At 42.7% G+C, this 19,804-nt stretch overlaps 1 protein-coding gene across 1 annotated transcript in view; it reads left to right on the top strand.

Moving 5' to 3' along the window:
• LOC109915181 (fer-1-like protein 4) overlaps positions 1 to 19,804 on the top strand; it is a 223,800-nt gene that overhangs the window by 78,640 nt on the left and 125,356 nt on the right. Inside the window, exons 18-21 of the mRNA XM_048608493.1 lie at positions 1,981 to 2,068; positions 2,966 to 3,082; positions 12,696 to 12,848; positions 16,428 to 16,608. Of these exons, the coding sequence (XP_048464450.1) occupies positions 1,981 to 2,068; positions 2,966 to 3,082; positions 12,696 to 12,848; positions 16,428 to 16,608 (539 nt within the window). The remainder of the gene's footprint in view (positions 1 to 1,980; positions 2,069 to 2,965; positions 3,083 to 12,695; positions 12,849 to 16,427; positions 16,609 to 19,804) is intronic.

The raw sequence follows: 19,804 nt of genomic DNA, 5'->3' as shown, positions 1-19,804 counted from the left end.
CTCCACATTTACTCTGCTCCTTCTGCTTATTACACCATGATTTCTTTCAATGTAAAATTAAAACCATTTGTTCAGTTCCTGTTGTCTCCTTCATCCAACTTCTGTTCTGGTCAGCTATCAAGATATTACAGAAAAGTCTTTGTATTCTCTTTTTTTTACCCTCTCAATAGACCAGATGGTGATCGTTTAATGAACAGATTGCAATCCAAATTCTTTATGAACATTACCCACTATTGTTCCTACCTCAATCATTTTTAAAAGATCCATATGATTTTTACCCTAAAGCTGCTTTTCAGAATGTTCTGCATGTTGGCCCCTCTACCATCAACCTTGTGCGTACAAAGAGCAATGATGTGACATTCAACAAAGATGGTGCAATGCATGTGTTGGAATCTGTGAAGTGTTCACATATAACATACATCATTCACATCCCTGCTAAACTTAACAGGCTCCTTGTTTTGAAGTGTATTGACCTCAATTCTCTCTGGAACCTTACTACTTGACAACGAGTGATATCCTCATAGGTATATCCCAGCTCATCTTCAACCCTTCAATTCTGATAAACAGCCTCTCCTCATGTGATTAAAAGATGACTCATTTGATACCACATCAGTGCTCTTTGAAAGTCTCCTAGAAAATCCCTTTGCCTTTCTGATTTTCTCCCTTCCTTCAAAAACCCAAACCCATGTCTCAAGCTCTGCTTTTAGCCCCCAAGCTGTGCCAAATCCTCTTCCACTCCATGTTTTTGGAGTGTAAAGCTTGAAGAAATATTGTTTTACAACAGCGCAGTGTCATTACCAGCATTCTGAGCAAGAATGGTCAGTGAGATGTTTAAAGTCAAGCCCGATCCCTCATCCATCCTCATCCTAACTTTAAAGTCAGGTCCCTCATCTGTAGATTTTCAGTATTTCTGATCATTTCTTTGTATAATTTCACAATAGAAAGGAGACTATACAAAAGGGAAAAAACAAATTCTTGTGGCAAAATTACAGAATACATAAGAACATAAGAAGTAGGAGCAGAAGTTGGCCATCTGGCCCTGGAGTCTGCGTCACCATTCAATAAGATCATGGTTGATCTTTTCATGGACTCAGCTCCACTTACCCGCCCGCTTAAAGCATAACACTTAATTCCCTAACTGTTCAAAAATTTATCTATTGTTGCCTTAAAAACATTCAACAAGGTAGTCTCAACTGCTTCACTGGGCAGGGAATTCCACAGAATCACAACCCTTTGGGTGAAGAAGTTCCTCCTCAACTCAGTCCTACATCTGCTCCCCCATATTTTGAGGCTATGCCCCCAGTTCTAGATTTACTCGCTAATGGAAACAACCTCCCTGCTTCTATCTCATCTATTGCCTTCATAATTATATATGTTTCTATAAGATCCCCCTTCATTCTTTTAAATTCAATGAGTACAGTCTAGTCTACTCAATCTCTCCTCATAAGCAAACCCTCACAGCTCCGGAGGCAACCTAGTTAACCCTCTCTTCACTCCCTCCAGTGCCTGTACATCCTTTCTCAAGTTAGCAGACCAAATCTGTACACAGTATTCCAGGTATGGCCTCACCAGTAATCTATACAGCTCCAGCATTACCTCCCTACTCTTAAACTCCATTTCTCTACGTGCTGTACCTGCAAACCAACATTTTGTGATAGAAAAATCATGTAAGGATGATAGGAGGGTCATGCAACAGTTGGATGTTGGGAATGTTTTTAAATGATTCTGAGATTGTTACATCTTGTCACAACTAATGTTCAATTGCTGCTTTAATGTATAAACTGGGGGAAATGGTTGAAACCAGTTGCTAGGTAATAGATGCTGATTCCTCAAGCAAATCTGTAAATCTTTACCAAGCTGCATTGTACGAAAGCCACTAGAACTGTTTAAAAGTACGTTCATCAGGATTTTCTAATTCTCAGTTGGGAGATGCTGTATTGCTCATAAAATAAAGGTTGACTATTTGTTTTCTTGTGCTAGGCAATACCACATCTACACTGAAAAGAAAACTACAAGCAGGCCCAACAACTTGGATAGATGTCGAATTAAGTCCTTAAAGCATAATATTGTGAGTGAATGGAGACTCGTTATTTCTAGAATGTCTTGAACCTACTTATTAATTCTTGAATGGATTTGCTCAGTTGGGAGGAGTTTGTTCTGTCTTTTGCTTTCAGTCACTGACATATCATCACAAGGTGAAATGTCGGTGCTGGGGACGCATGATTGGATCAGTGTTGGTGGAGGCAATATTTGGTCAGTATTTAGCCAGAGACAGAACTGCAGTTCTGCATTGGGCCAGTGACAGTAATAAGTGACTCCATACTTAACCCATGTCAGTACAGAGCATTCATATTTATTAATAAAAACCAAAAGAACTGTGGATGCTGTAAATCAGGAACAAAAACAAAGTTGCTGGAAAAGCTCAGCAGGTCTGGCATCATCTGTGAAGGAGAAAACAGAGTTAACGTTTCAGGTCCGGTGACTAGTTCTGAGGAAGGGTCACCGGACCCGAAACGTTAACTCTGTTTTCTCCTTCACAGATGCTGCCAGACCTGCTGAGTTTTCCTAGTAACTTTGTTTTTGTTCATATTTATTAATGGCAGGGATTTGCAATTGTGCCAGTGATAGTGTAAGGGAATCTACACTGACAGTGCTGGGAATACCTGCCAGACTGTTATCAGAATCAGGATTCCCCACTGGGCCAGTGTCAGTGCTGGGAATTCACACTGGGCCAGTGTTAGTACCAGGATTCCCCACTGGGCCAGTGTCAATTCTGGGATTTCCTGGGATCCCTACTGTACCAGTGTATGTCTACAAAGACATTGCAACAGGGAATATGTTATTTATGTGACATGACAATTTCATGTTTAATTGAATCCTTTTACGCACCCAGGCCCAGTTCTCTGTACTTTAATTATCCTGAAGATATTCTCATTTTGAATATTTTGTATTTTATATTTTCCAGATTGTATATGCAAAACAGGCACTTAGAATTATGAAGAGATTGAACAAGAAAAACGTAAAGGACCAACTGAGTGAAGCACATAAACTACTGGAGAAAATCAAAAAGCGAGTGGAGGAGGTGAGATCACTATCAGGGTCAATTACGAACTGCCTGAGTATTTCAGTAGGTTGTCCAGAAATTTGTATACTGGGAATTAATGTACAACTATTTCATTTCTCTCCAGTAGTTCAATGGGCTGTTAACTTGTAGTTGAATATTATGTAGGCTTCCTGGTGAGTGAGGAATTTCATTCAGCAATCCTACAGCATCGTCCAGTAGCTTTCCTCATGGAAATGCTCATATGTCTTTGAGCAGCAATTGGCTGACCTCTGTCTCTGTGGGACTAATGTACATGCTCCTCTTGTTCTTCTGGCTGCATACTGCTCATCCCTCATTCACTATGTGCATATCCCACCTCTAATCTGCTCTATAAGGTACTCAGTGTCAGTATGTGAGCTGGTGACCGTGAAAGTGAAATTTCAAAGTGAGTTTTACTGTAACTGTCTGCTTGTTCTTCATCCATTACCTGAACATGTTGCTTTACTTGGGTACCTGAAAGACACAGGAGTAGAATTGTGGTGAGAGGAAAGGGGAAAGTGAGTGGCACATGTTTATCTCATCTGCAGCTTGTAAACCTGAAAAAATTATAGGATGCGGATTCTGACCTTTTCAATGGATTCAGCTTCGTCACTGACCACAACCTCAGCAATGGCTGATCAGTAACGGTCTACACTGTCTCCTCAAACAGGGAGAAGAGACCCTCAGACCATAAAACATAGGAGCAGAATTAGGTTGCTCTAGAGTCATAGAGTCATACAGGACAGAACCAGGCCCTTCGACCCTATCATCCATGCCAACTAGGTTTCCTGAACTGAACTAGTCCCATTTGCCTGCATTTGGCCCATATCCCTCTAAACACCTCCTGTCCATATACCTGTCCGGTTGGCTCGCTGAGCTGGTTTGTTGTTTTGCAGACGTTTCGTTACCATGCTTAGTAACATCCTCAGTGCGGCCTCCGATGAAGGGTCGGTGTGTTTTCCCACCTGGTTTTTAAACTCTGGGGTCCATTGAGATGGATTGCCTCATTTCCTGTCCAAATATCTTTTATATGTTGCATTTGTACTCGCCTCTACCACTTCCTCTGGCAGCTCATTCCAAATATGCATCATCCTCTTTGTGAAAAAGTTGCCCCTCAGATCCCTTTTATATCTTTCCCCTCTCACCTTAAACCTACACCCTCTAGTTATGTACTCCCAACCTTGAGGAAAAGACCTTGGTTATTCTTCCTGTCCATGCCCCTCATGTTTTTATAAACGTCCATAAGGTCAACTGTCAGTCTTCTACAATCCAGAGAAAAAAGTCCCAGCCTATCCATCCTCTCCTTATAACTCAAACTTTCCAGTCTCAGTAACGTCCTTGTAAATCTTTTTTCACCCTTTCCAGTTTAATAAGATCCTTCCTGTAGCAGGGTGACCAGAATTATATGTAGTTCTCCAAATGAGGCCTTAACAGTGTCTTGTACAGCTGTAACATGATGTCCCAATGCTCTGTTGGATGAAGGCAAACATGCCAAATGCCATCTTCACAGCCCTGTCTACCTGTGGAACCACTTGCAAGGAACTATGTACCTGCATCCCTAGGTCTCTCTGTTTGACAACACTAACCAGGGTCCGACATTAACTGTGTAAGTCCTACCTTGGTTTGTTTTACCAAAATACAACATCTCCCATTTATCTGAATTAAACTCCATCTGCCATTGCTTCTCCCACTGGCCCAGATGATCAAGATCCTGTAGTACACTCAGATAATTTTCTTCACTGCTCACCATACCACCAAGTTTGGTGTCATCCATGAACTTACGAGCCATGCCTCCTATATTCTTATCCAAGTAATTTATATAAATGACGAAAAGCGGTGGACCCAGCACCGATCCTTGTGGCACACTGCTGGTTACAGGCCTCCAGTGTGAGCAACGACCCTCTATGACCACCCTCTGTCTCCTACTGTCAAGTCAATTTTGTATCTAATTGTCTAGCTCTCCCTGGATCCCATATGATTTAATTTTACTAACCAGTCTACAATGCGGAACCTTGTTAAAGGCCTGGCTAAAGTGTATGTAAACAATATCTACTGTTCTGCCTTCATCTATCTTCTTGGTCATCTCTTCAAAAAACTCAATCAAGTTAGTGAGACAGAGCCATGCTCACTGTCCATAATCAGTCCTTGCCTTTCCAAATGGATGTAGATCCGATTTTTCAGCATCCTCTCCAACAACCTACCTACCACTGACATTAGGCTCAGTGGTCTATAGTTCCCTGGCTTTGCCTTGTAGCCTTTCTTAAATAATGGCACAATATTAGCCACTGTCCAGTCTTCTGACGCTTCACACGTGGCTTTTGTTGATACAAACATGCCCACTAGGGGCACTGCAATTTCTTCCCTAGCTTCCCACATTCAGCCCATCAAGTCTACTCCACTATTCAGTCAGGGCTGATATTGTTTCTCAACCCCATTCTTCTGCCTTCTCTCTGTCACTCTTGAACCCTTACCAATAAAGACTCTTATCTATCTCTGTCTTAAATATAGTCGATGGCTTGGCCTCTGTAGGCTCCTGCAGCAATGACTTTCACAGATTAACCATCCTCTGGGCAAAGAAGTTCCTCCTCATCTCAGTTCTAAAAGGTCGTCCCTTACTCTGACGATGTGCCCTTGGGTCCTAGTCCCTCTTACTAGTGGAAACATTTTCTCCACATCCACTCTATCTAGGCCATTCAGTAGAACATAGAACATAAAACAGTACAGCACAGTACCGGCCCTTTGGCCCATAATGTTGTGCCGACTGTTATTCTACTCTAAGATCAAACTACCCTGCATACCCTACATTTTACTATCATCCATGTGCCTATCCAAGAGTCGTTTAAAAGTCCCTAAAGTATCTGACTACACTACCACTTCTGACAGTGCAATCCACACACCCACCACTCTCTGTGTAATGAACCTACCTCTGACATCTCCCCTATACCTTCCTCCCATCACGTTAAAATTACGCCACCTCATAATAGTCATTTCCGCCCTGGGAAAAAGTCTCTGGCTATCCACTCTATCTATGCCTCTCATCATCTTGTACCCCTCTATCAAGTCACCTCTCATCCTGCTTTGTTCCAATGAAAAAAGCCCTAGCTCCCTCAACCTTTCCTCATAAAACCTGCCCTCCAGTCCAGGCAGCATCCCGGTAAATATCCTCTGCACCCTCTCTAAAGCTTCCACATCTTTCCTATAATGAGGTGACCAGAACTGAACACAGTATCCCAAGTGTGGTCTAACCAGGGTTTTATAGAGCTGCAGTATTACCTCGTGGCTCTTAAACTCAATTCCCCTGCCAATGAACGCCAACACACCATACGCCTTCTTTACAACCCTATCAACTTGGGTAGCAACTTTGAGGGAGCTATGGATGTGGACCCCAAGATCCCTCTGTTCTTCCACACTGCCAAGAATCCTGCCATTAACCCTGTATTCTGCATTCAAGTTCGACCTTCCAAAATGAATCACTTCACACTTTTCTGGGTTGAATTCCATCTGCCACTTTGCCCAGTTCTACATCCTGTCAACGTCCCGTTGCAACCTACAACAGCCCTCCACACTTTCCACAACTCCGTCACCCTTCGTGTCATTGGCAAATATACTAACCCACTCTTCCACTTCCTCATCCAAGTCATTTATAAAGATCACAAAGAGCCGTGGTCCCAGAACAGATTCCTGCGGAACACCACTGGTCACTGAGCTCCAGGCTGAATACTTTCCATCTACTACCACCCTCTGTCTTCTATTGGACAGCCCGTTTTGTATCCAGACAGCCAAATTTCCCTGAATCCCATGCCTCCTTACTTTTTGAAAGAGCCTACCATGTGGAACCTTATCAAATGCCTTGGTAAAATCCATATACACCACATCCACTGCTCTACCTTCATCAAGCCAGGCAGCATCAGAGGACCAAGACCTGACCCAAAATGTCAGCTTTCCTGCTGCTCTGATGCTGCCTGACCTGTTGTGCTCCTCCAGCTCCACACTGTGTTATCTCTGACTTCCGCATTTGTAGTTCTTACTATCTCTACCTTCATCAATGTGTTTGGTCACATCCTCAAAGAATTCCATAAGGCTTGTGAGGCATGACCTGCCCCTCACAAAGCCATGCTGACTATTTCTAATCAAACTGTGCTTTTCCATATAATCATAAATACTATCTCTCAGAATCCTCTCCAATTATTTGCCCACCACAGAAGTAAGACTGACTGGTCTGTAATTAATCAGGATTATCCCTATTCCCTTTCTTGAACAAGGGAATGACATTTGCCACCCACAAATCATCTGGTACTACTCCAGTGGACAGTAAGGATGCAAAGATCATTGCCAAAGGGGCAGCAATCTCTTCTCTCGCGTCCCGTAGAAACCTTGGGTATATTCCGTCTGGCCTAGGGGATTTATCTGTTCTCATGTTTTTCAAAATTTCTAGCACATCCTCCTTCCTAATATCAACCTGTTCGAGCATATCTGCCTGTTTCATGCTGTCCTCACAAACGTCAAGGTCCCTCTCACTGGTGAATACTGAAGCAAAATATTCATTAAGGACTTCCCCTACCTCCTCCAACTCCATGCACAAGTTCCCTCCACTATCCCTGATCGTCCCTACCCTCACTCTGGTTATCCTCTTGTTCCTCACATAATTATAGAACACCTTGGGGTTTTCCTTAATACTACCTGCCAAAGCTTTCCCATACCCTCTTCTAGCCCTAAGTCCATTCTTCAGTTCCTTCCTGGCTACCTTGTAGACCTCCGGAGCCCTGTCCGATCCTTGCTTCCTCAACCTTAAGTAAGTTTCCTTCTTCCTCTTGACCAGGTGTTCCACATGTCTTGTCATCCAAGGTTCCTTCACCTTACCATCCTTTCCTTGCCTCAGTGGGACAAACCTATCCAGAACTTGTAGCAACTGCTCCCTAAAGAACCTCCACATTTCTGTCGTGCATTTCCCTGAGAACATCTGATCCCAATTGGTGCTCCATAGTTCTTGCCTAATAGTGTTGTAATTCCCTCTCCCACAATTAAATACTTTCCCATACCTTCTGCTCCTGTCCCTCTCCATGACTATAGTAAAGGTCAGGGAGTTGTGATCGCTATCACTGAAATGCTCTCCCACCGAGAGATCTGACACCTGACCTGGTTTTTTGCCAAGCACCAAACCCAATATGGCCTCCCCTCTAGTCGGCCTATCTACATACTGAGTCAGAAATCCTTCCTGGACACACCTGACAAAATCTGCTCCATCCAAACTATTTGCACTTAGGAGGTTCCAGTCGATATTAGGGAAGTTGAATTCACCTATGACAACAACCCTATTACTTCTGCAACTTGCCAAAATCTTCCTGCCAATGTGTTCCTCAGTGTCTCTATTGCTAATGGGGGGGTCTATAGAAAACTCCCAATAAAGTGAGGCTTCTTTCCTGTTTCTGACTTCCACCCATACTGATTCAGTAGACAAACCCTCCTCCATGACCTCCCTTTCTGCAGCTGTGATGCCACCCCTGATTAGCAATGCCACTCCCCCAACTTTTTTACCTCTGTCCCAGTATTCGGTAAGTTTCAATCAGATCCTCCCTCATCCTTCTAAACTCCATCGAGTGCAGACCCAATGTCCTCAACCACACCTCATATGACAAGTTATGACATCTCCAGGATTGTTCTTGTAAACCTTCTCTGGAACTCCTCCAATGCTAGTCCATCCTTCCTTAGATATGGGGCCCAAAACTGCTCTCCATATTGCAAATGCGGTCTGACCACAGTCTTATACAGCGTCAGCAGTACATCTCTGCTCATGTATTCTAGCCCTCTCGAAATGAATGCTAACATTAAGGTTTTGGAGTAGATCTGTAGCTCGGGTTGTGGGTGTTGAGGTTGGTTTGCTCGCCGAGCTGGTTGGTTGTTCCGCAGATGTTTCATTACCGTGCTTGGTAACATCTTCAGTGCAGCCTCTTATGAAGCGTCGGTGTGTTTTCCCGCCTGGTTTTTAAACTCTGGGATCCGTTGCGATGGATTGCCTCACTTCCGGGTTTCCTCCGTAGTGGAATGTGTATGGGGTTGAGTTCAATGTGTTTATTAATAGCGTGCTTCGTGGAGTGCCATGCTTCCAGGAATTCTCGTGCTTGTCTCTGCCTATCCTGTCCCAGGATCTTGGTGTTGTTCCAGTCGAAGTGATGCCCAGTGGTCGTGGAAGTCTTGTGGTGAGTTCTGAAGTGTTCCTGATGTAGGGTAGTGTGATGAGTGTGTCGGGGCGTGTAGAATCTTTCTGATGCTGTTCCTGTAGGCATCTCCTGACCCAGTTCTTTGGATATCCATTATCCATGAGCACTTGGAAGAGGTATTCCTCCTCCTCTTGGCATAGTTCCATGTTGCTGCAGTGTGTTGTTGCCCTTTTTTAGCGAACACTATTTAAAAGAGGAAGAAGACTACCTGTTCCAAGTGTTCAAGGATAATGGATGTCCAAAGACCGCTGGGCATCAGAGTGGCACACAAACCCACATCAACCCTATGACAAGTGCTCATCTGAACTAAAGACCCACTCCTTGCCATGGACAGGACCAATGTCATCTACAAGATCCCCTGCAGAGACTGCGAGAAACACTACATCGGACAAACAGGAAGGAAACTAACAACAAGAGTACATGAACACCAACTTGCTACAAAAAGACATGACCAATACTCACTCATCTCAATCCACATGGACAAGGAGAACCACGACTTCGACTGGGACAACACCAAGATCCTGGGATAGGCTAGGCAGAGACAAGCACGAGAATTCCTGGAAGCATGGCACTCCACGAAGCACGCTATTAATAAACACATTGGACTCGACCCCATATATATTCCACTACGGAGGAAACCCAGAAGTGAGGCAATCTATTGCAATGGACCCCAGAGTTTAAAAACCAGGAGGGAAAACACACCGACGCTTCATGAGAGGCTGCACTGAGGATGTTACCAAGCACAGTAACGAAATGTCTGTGGAACAACAAACCAGCTCGGCGAGCCAACCTACCTCGAGAATGCTAACATTGCATTGTTAACCTTAAGAAGTAAGATTCCCAAGTCCCTTTGTGTTCAGATTTCCAAAATCTTTCCCTATTTATAAAATAGTCTACACCTCTATTCTTCCTACTAAAGTCCATAACCTCACACTTCCCCACATTGTATTCCATCTGTCACTTTCTTTGCCCGCTCCCCTCGCCTATCCTAGCCCTTCTGTAGCCTCCTCACTTTCTCAATACTACCTGTCCCTCCACCTATTTTTGTGACATCTGCAAACTTAGCAACAATGCCCTCAGTTCCTTTGTCCACATTGTTAATGTATAACATGAATAGCTGTGGTTCCCAAAACTGACCCCTGTGGAACTCCACTAGTGACCATCTGCCATCCTGAAAAAGACCCCTTTATCCCCACGCTCTGCCTTCTGCCAGTCTGCCAATCCTCTATCCATGCCAGTACCTTGCCCCAGACACCATTGCTTTTAGCTTACTTAGCAGCGTCCTGTGCAACACCTTGTCAAAGACCTTGTGAAAATACAAATAGATCATGTCCACTGACTCTCCTTTGTCTAACTTGCTCATTACCAACTCAAAAGAATTCTAATAGATTTGTCAGATGTGACCTCCCCTTGATGAAGCTGTGCTGCCTCTTTTACCATGCACTGTGCAATCTCAGTCTTAATAGTGGACTCTAAAATCTTACCAATGACCGAGGTCAGGTTAACATAGAACATAGAACATTACAGCGCAGTACAGGCCCTTCGGCCCTCGATGTTGCGCCGACCTGTGAAACCAATCTGAAGCCCATCTAACCTAAACTATTCCATTATCATCCATATGTTTATCCAATGACCATTTAAATGCCCTTAAAGTGGGCAAGTCTACTATTTTTGCAGGCAGGGCATTCCACGCCCTTACTACTACCAGCCAAAAGTTTCCTCTCTTCTGCCTCCCATCCTTAACCAGGAGTATTACATTCGTCAATTTCCAGTCCTCTGACACCGCACCCCCACCGCGACTCCAGTGTGATTCCTGAAAGGTCACCACCAATGCTTGCACAATCTCCTTGTCTATCTCCTTCAAACATTTGGGAAATAATCCATCTGGTCCAGGTGATTTATGCACCCTCGATCTTTTAGCTTTCCTGGCACCTTCTCCTTAGTCATGCCCAGGCTCTCTGAAGTTCTGGTATACCGTTGGTGTCTTCCACTGTGAAAACTGATGCAAAGTATCTGTTCATTTCCTCCAACATTGCTTTGTTCCCTATTACTACTCCTGCAGTCTCATTTTCCAGTAGTCCATTGTCCACTCTTACCTTTTAGATATATAAAAAGAAGTGCGTGGATGGCCTGTCTGATTAGTTTCTGCCTGCCTCTGATTAAATGATGCTTTTTTCTGTAAGATCAAAGGAAGAGGAAAGTGTGATACACTGTGTTTGGGTCACGTGGCTGTCATAGTTGTATTGTTGACAATGAGTACAATATAGTGATCAGGTTTGGAGCATTGCTACATACGTGAATGCAAGGTGAAGGTATGAAAGTAGGGATTTGAATCCTGATTGATAAAGATTCTGGATAGATGAGAGCTGGGGTTGTGATGTTGAGTAGTATCTGAGGTTACAGATGCAGTTTATGGAATGTGACACTTGAAGATGACTGTGACCATTCTTGGGAAGTCACTAAACTTCTTGTGGTGATGCATTTAGTTCCCTAGGGCTAAACAAAAAAGAAACTAACCATCATCCCTTGACATTCAATGGTCTTACCATCACTAAATTGTCCACTGTCAACTTCCTGGGTCGTACCATTGACAGGAAACTGAACTGAACTAACCATATAAGTACAAGGGCAGGTCAGAGGCTAGGACTCCTGCACTGACTAACTTACCTTCTGACTCCCCAAAACTTGTTCTCTGTCTGTCTGCAAGCTCCCCTCTAAGATCTCACCATCCTGACTTGGAAATATGTTGCCATTCCATCAATGTCACTGGGTCAACATCCTGGAATTCCCTCCCTAAGGACATTTTGAAGAGTATCTGCAGCAGGTGGACTGCAGTGGTTCAAGAAGGCAGCTCACCACCACCTTGTCAAGGTCAACTAGGGATGGGCAAGAAATGCTGGGCCCAGTCAGCGACACCCACATTCTATGAATTTATAAATTCCTAACAGTATGAGGTCTAGAATATTTCTGATAGCCTGTATTTTAGAGTATTCTCAGTCTGTGTGATCTAGATTATTCACAATTATCTGTAATCTAGAACATTCCTAATAATGACTAGTTTGAAAAATTCCTGATAGTCTGTGGTATGTAATGTCGCTGACAGTTTGTAGCCCTGAACAGTCCTGAACATTCTTGGCAACATATTATTGAGAATATTCTGGAAACTGTGTAGCCCAGAACATTCCTGACACTGTGGTCTAGCAAAATCCTGGTAGTGCCTAGTCTGGAACCTTCCTGCTGGTGTATATTCAAAAACATTCCTGATCTTTGGGAATTTGTTTCAGATTCCAGCTCAGGGAGACTAGGTTTCTTGAATTACCAATCACAGAGTTGATTCCTCAGTGGCTATAATCCCTTTGGAATATTCTGAAATAATTTCTATGATTTTTCCTCAGCCACAAACACCAATCCCGGATGTCTTCATCTGGATGCTGAGCAATGGCAAGCGTTTAGCGTATGCGCGTATTCCTGCCCGACAGATTCTGTACTCAGTGGCAGAGGAAGAGAAGGGAAAAGACTGTGGGAAAATTCAGACCATCATCATGAAGGTAAGCAATGATGGGGGAAGGGAGAGATGCAACGAGACCTGGGTGTCCTCATATACCAGTCGCTGGAGTTAAGTATGCAGGTGTAGCAGGCAGTGAAGAAGGCAAATGGTGTGTTGGATTTCATTGCAAGAGGATTCAAGTACAGAAAAGGGATGTCTTGCTACAACTGTGTCCCACAGAGTGACTAATTTTTGAACTTTTGTACCATTTTCCCATGAATTGTAAGTAATAAATATTTATGAAAAGATATCAGTCATGGAATAAGACCTCACACCCAGTGGGTTGGAGCAGTTTGATTGTGAACAGATGGAGATTAGAGACAAAGTGACTCAGGCATTGGCTGTCAAAGGGCTATGCCTACATCTTGGGCTATGAAGCAGCTCTTGCTTAGCAATCACCTGCTCACTTAACTCGATGCTGAGTTGGTCCTCGAGGACCACTCAGCTCGTCACCTCATACAACTTTGGTCCAAACATGGACAAAAAGTTGATCTCAAGAGGTGAAGTGAGAGTAGCTTGACATTAAGGCAGAATTAAATTTAAAAAGTAAATTTACAGTCTTTTTTATTAATAAAACATTCGAAGGGATATGGGGAAACTGTGAGAAACCTAAGCCTGTTCCAACATTCAATGAGAACAGGGGTTAAGTACTGTCCTCCATAAAACTGCCTTTGCCTGATGTCTTTCATTACCTTAACAAAAATTAATCAACCTCAGATTTAAAATTAACTGTTAATATATCATAAATTGTTGTTTGCAGAAGTGATTTACAAATTTCTACTTTTGTTAATATGATATTTTCTTAATTCAATCCTGAAATTTCTTGACTATTAATTATGGCCCTCAAATCTCAGAAGTTCCAATAAACAGAATTAGATTCTGTCTACCCTATCAGTTCCCCTCAATGTCTTAAAACTTTGATCAACATGTACATGAGAACATGAGTAGGAAACTTGGCCCGTTGACCATGCTTTGCCATTCAATAGGATCATGGCTGATTTGATTGTCACCTCAACTTCACATTCCCACCCTACCCCTGATAACGTTTAATTGTTTTACAATCTACTTCTGCCATAAAACTACTTAATGACGCTGCCTCCACTGCTGCCTGGGCAAGAGAGTACCACAAACTCATGATCCTTAGAAAGAAATATTTTCTCTTTATCTCCATCTTAAATTGAAAACAATTTATTTTTCAACTGTATCCTCTGTTCTTGTCTGCCCTGCAAGGGGAAACATCCTTTCAGCATCCAAACTGTCAAGTATTCTCAGAATGTTATAGATGTCAATAAGCTCGTGCAGGCCCAATCTTTCTTCATTTGTTAATCCCCCTATCTCACACATCAGTCACCAGAAGTGAACTGTTTCAAAAGCATTTAAATCCCTTTTTAAACAAAGAGACTAAAGCTGCACACAGTATTCTGGATGTGGTCTCAGTAATACCATATACAACTGCAACAAAACATTTCAATCTTTTACATTTGTTTCTCTCACAATAAAAATCACCTCATTTGCATTGCTATCACTTGCTGTACCTGTGTACTAATTTTATGTGATTCATCTATTAGGAGACACAACCCTTTTGGTGACTGGGACATACTGCTCTAAGACCTAGTTGTCTAAATACTTCACGAACTAATTTTCAAGGCTGCTTTTGCCAATCTGATTCATTCAATCAATATGTTTATTAAAATAAATATGCTCACTAGAAGAAGAGGCTCTACAAATATCCCCATCCTCAATAATGGGAGAGCCCAGCACACCAGTGCAAAAAATAAGGCTGAAGTATTCACAGCAATCTTCAGCCAGAAGTGCTAAGTGAATGATCCATCTCAGCCTCCTCCAAAGGTCCCAGCATCACAGATACCAGTCTTTAACCAAACTGATTTACTCCACATGATATTAAGAAACAGTTGAAGGCATTGGATTCCACCAATGGTGTAGGCCCTTATAACATTCTGGCAATAGTGCTAAAGACTTGTGCTCCAGAACTTGCCACACCCTAGCCAAACTCTTCCAGGATAACTACAATACTGGCATCTACCCGACAAAATTGAAAATTTCCCAAATATGTACTATGTCCAAAAAGCAGGACAAATCAACTTGATCAATTATCATCACGTCATTATGGTCTAAATCATCAGTAAAGTGATGGAAGCTTTAATCATCGGGAGTGCAGCCTTTTTTTTAGGAATAACCTGCTCGGTGACACTCAGTTTAGGTTCCACTAAGGCTTCTTAACACCTGACAGAAGTTGCTGGAGAAGGTCAACAGGACTGGAACATCGGTGAAGAAAAAATCAGAGTTAACGTTTTGGGTCTGGTGACGCTTCCTCAGAACTGGAAGGTCTGAGGAAGGGTGACCTGACCCAAAACATTAACTCTGACTTTTTTTCTTCATAGATGCGACCAGACCTGCTAAGCTTTTCCAGCAACTTCTGTTTTTGTTCCTGATTTACAGTATCCACGGTCCACGGTGCTTTAGTTTTTCTCATCACTTGACCTCAGTACAGCCTTTGTTCAAATATGGGCAAAAGAGCTAAATTCCAGAGATAAAGTGAGAGTGACTGCCCTTGACATCAAGGCTACATTTGACAGTGTGCCATCAAGGAGACCTAGCAAAACTATAATCAATGGGAATCGGGCAGTGGGCGTGAATTCTCCACTTGTTGGAGTCATACCTGGCACATAGGAAGATGAAAGTGGTTGTTGAAGGTCAGTTATCATGGCTGTAGGACATCTCTGTTGGTGTTCCTCAGAGTAACATCCTTGGCTCAACAATCTTCAGCTGCTTCTTCAATGACCTTCCCTCTATTATAAGGTCAGAAGTGGGGATGTTCGCTGATGCCTGTGCAATGTTCAGCACTATTTGTGGATCCTCAGATATTGAAGCAGTCCATGTTGAAATCCGGCAAGATCTGGACAATATCCAGGCTTGGACTGACAAATGGCAATTAACATAAGTGCCAAGCAATGACCAGTTCTATCAAGAGAAAATCTAATGTTTGCGCCTTGACATTCAATGGCATTATCATCACTGAATCCCCACAATCAGCATCCTGGGGGTTACCATTGACTAGAAACTGAACTGATCTTGCTGTGTGAATAAAATCAAAAGAGAAAATGATTAGGCCATAAGTAGATTATTGTGTCCATTTCTGTTTTCCACACTTCAGAAGTGAGGTGAGGCCCTTGAAAGTGTGCAGAATAGATTTGTGAGAATGATTCATGTTGAAGGACTTTAGTTAGAAAATTATCTTAGAGGTGCTGGTGTTGTCTTTGGAGCAAAGGAAATTGAGGGGAGTGATAGGGTTGTGCAGAACTTATCTTTTGTTTCTTTGCTTCACCACTATCCTTTCCTTTCTTCTGCATTTGCTTAAACCTTGTTACATTTCAAATGTGCTTCATATCTACTGAAAGGTCTTCATCCTGTTTCTGTCTGATCAGTTGAGCATTTTCTGTTTATATTTTTGCAGTTTTCCAGTCTCTGCTGCTTTTTCATTTGGCAACTTCCTCAAACATATTGATCAATCATTATTGATTCCATTCTGACCAGAAATTGTTCCGTTGTTTTTAACCAGGCTCCAGGCGCACCCATTGGGGATATTTTTGCGAAACTGGAGCTTTACATGTGGCTGGGTGTTACAAAATCCATCAAAAACAACTTGAGCAGTCTGCCTCAGGAGTTTGTTCCAGTTTATGAAGAGGGTGCAAGGAGAACAGAAACTTCACTACTGCCACCGATCAAGCTCAACAGTGACTGTAAGGGATTATTCGCAGACTTGTATTCTATCCAAAGCGATGACACCTCCTTTACCAAGTCCTGTACCCCAACTCTTACACCCTACCATATCCCCCAGCTATACACTCTCCCATATCTCCCACCCATGTACCGTCTCATACACCATCCCATATCATTCGCTTGTATACCCTCCTAAACCCTCACCACTACACCGTCCCATATTTCCCACTTATACACCCTTCTGTAAACCCCACACATACACCTTCCCATAGCCTACACTTGTACACCTTCCTGACCCTTATCCATATACTCTCCAATACCCTTCACCCATACACCATCCCATATCCCCCAATTAACCCTCCTATCTGCTCCACCGATACACCCTCCTGTATCCATCACTTGTACATCCTCCTATAATCCCTATTTGTATCCCTCCCATATCCTCCACCCATATACCCTCCCACATCCTCAACCATACATTCTCCTGTATCTCTTACTTGCATACTCTCCCGGTCCTCAGCTGTACACCCTCCCACATTCTCCAACCGTAGTCATGGAGTCATAGAATCACACAGCATGGAAACAGACCCTTTTATCCCACCAGTCCACACCAACCATGTTCCCAAACTAAACTAGTTCCACCTGCCTACACTTGGTCCATATCCATTCAAATGTCTTTTAAACATTGTAACTGTATCTGAATCATCACTTTTTCTGGTAGTTCATTCCACACATGAACTACTCTCCGTGTAAAAAAAAATTGCCCCTCATGTCCTTTTTAACTATTTCTCCACTCACCTTAAAAATATGCCCTCTAGTTTTGAATTCCCCCACCCTAGGAAAAAGACCCTTGTCATTCACTTAACTGTACTCCTCATGATTTTATAAACCTCAATAAGGTCACTCATCAATCACCCACGCTCCAGTGAAAAGTGTCCCAGCGTATCCAATCTATTTTCATAAGCCAAACCTTCCCTTCCTTGCAACATCCTGGTAAATCTTTTCTGAACCCTCTCCAGTTCAATGATATCCTTCCTATAACAGGATAACCAGAACTGCACACAGTGCTCCAGAAGAGGCCTCACCAATGCCCTGTATAACCTCAACATGACATCCCAACTCTTATACTCAAAGGTCTGAGCAGTGAAGGCAAGCATGTTAAAGCCTTCTTAACCATCCTGTCTACCTGTGACACAAGCTTCAAATAATTATTTACCTGAACCCCGAGGTCTTTCTGTTCTACAACTCAACCTATAGTCACTCCTGTATCTCTATGTATACACCCTCCAATATCCCCACCTGTAATCCCTCCTATACCCACCCCCCAACCCCTCCGGCAATCACATCCATTCCATATCCATTAGCTTTAACCTATACTTTTTGTGGGAATTATGTTGTGTCTTAAAACGGTGCTTATTTTCTTTGAGATTTGACATTTATTGGCATATTTTGTATCCAGTCTAAGTACCAAGTATGAACAGCAGCCTCAGTGTGTTCAGTATAACAGCAATCTACAATAGGGAAATCCCATTGCCCACAAAAATGCCTCACAAAAACTCACGATAATGAAACAAAATCACAAGGAGATGTAGCTAAGGGATAATCTACAATTATTTACAGTTCAGGTGTACACTGACATTCTGTAAGTCTTTGAGTTTAACTTCTGGTCAGTGGTTCCTGGTAGACTTTTCTTGAAGTTGTGTGAAACTAGTTGTCAGGCTCTGGAAATATATAAACTATAGAAAATTGTAATGATTGTAACCAGGTCAACCGGCTGGACTTTATAGAATATGAGTTCCCTGATTGGGGCTGTTAATCTGGTCCAATCAGTGAATCCTGACTGACATAAGAGCATGAATATCAAGGATATTGAGCCCCTGAATGCCTGACTCGGTGAGAGGCAGTGCTACTGTCAAAGGCTATACATTTGTAAATAAAAAGTGATTGCCGGGTTGGATGCCAGCCTCTGAAGAGTTATTTCAGTGGTGACAAGACTAAAGCACAATCCTGAAGAAACTTGCTTGCAACAGTTGTTTTGAAGTTGGAGATATGCATTTTCTTATATCGTGCCTATGTTTGGGAAGTTTGACTCATTCAACCCTGCCATTGAGGACTGGATGTGGAAAGAATGCATTATTTTCTCCAGGCAAACAACATTGTAGCAGATGAAAAATGATGAATAATTCTCTTGACAGCATGTGGAACTGCAGCTTTTTCTGTCATTAGGGGCCTAACCTTTTCTGAGGCACCATGCTCTAAAACCTTTCAAGAAATGATTGGCTGACCTCATTCCAATCACTACAGAGGGAGAGGTGGGTAATTGGATTTGGGAGATGGGTGTTGTGGGGGGGTGCCTGTCAAGATAAATTTCTTGTAAAACCCTACAAGATAGGCTGTGCAGAGAATTGGAAGCCAGTCCATAAAGATCCAATGAAGACTACAATCAAGGACCGTTAGCTCATGCCAGTGGAACAGTCCTGCTGTCACACAATGCTATTACTGAGTCTGGAGCCCGACCTATCTGGGGACAGTGCCCCAGCAGCAGGTTAGAAGCCATCAGAGCCTCCTTTTAACTCATGACTACAATCAGTCCTGTAGAAGGATGCCCCTATAATCACTGCAACTTCCTCTTTTGATCATGTTCAGTAGCACCAAAATGGGAGAACATACGTCTTCCTCTGAAGTGGAAGTGCCAGGGTTGGACTGGTTTGGACAAGGTCAAAAATCACGCCACACCAGGTTATAGTCCAACAGGTTTATTTGAAAACACTAGCTTTCCTACCTCTGCTCCTTCCTCAGGTGGAGTGTGGAAGAGGAGTTATACTGACACAGAATTTAGAAGCAGAAATGTAACAACCCTAAAAATGGCTCGTTGACCCCCTCTGTTGAATCTTTTATCAGTTAGAACAGAGATGGGGGTTATATTGATTAAAATGCAAATCCCAGAATTTCCTTCAAGTCATTGGCCCGAGATAATTAAAGGTTTTATCAATGTTACCACACACACATTCTTTCATTCTCTCTCTCACACACACACACACACACACACACACACACACACACACACACACACACACAGAAATCTATGTGGTGAATTATTTCATCCAAGATGTTTGTGTATTTGCAGATACATTCTATTTTGTTTGAATAAAACCCAGCCTGACTGCAGGTTAAAACACAGACAGATTGTAAACAAGGCCTCACACCTAAAATGCA

This window comes from Rhincodon typus, chromosome 19 (assembly GCF_021869965.1).
Source record: "Rhincodon typus isolate 14 chromosome 19, sRhiTyp1.1, whole genome shotgun sequence".
Taxonomy (NCBI): Eukaryota; Metazoa; Chordata; class Chondrichthyes; order Orectolobiformes; family Rhincodontidae; genus Rhincodon; species Rhincodon typus.
The sequence above is the reverse complement of the archived record's forward strand: the minus strand, read 5'-3'. Positions and strand labels throughout refer to the sequence as shown.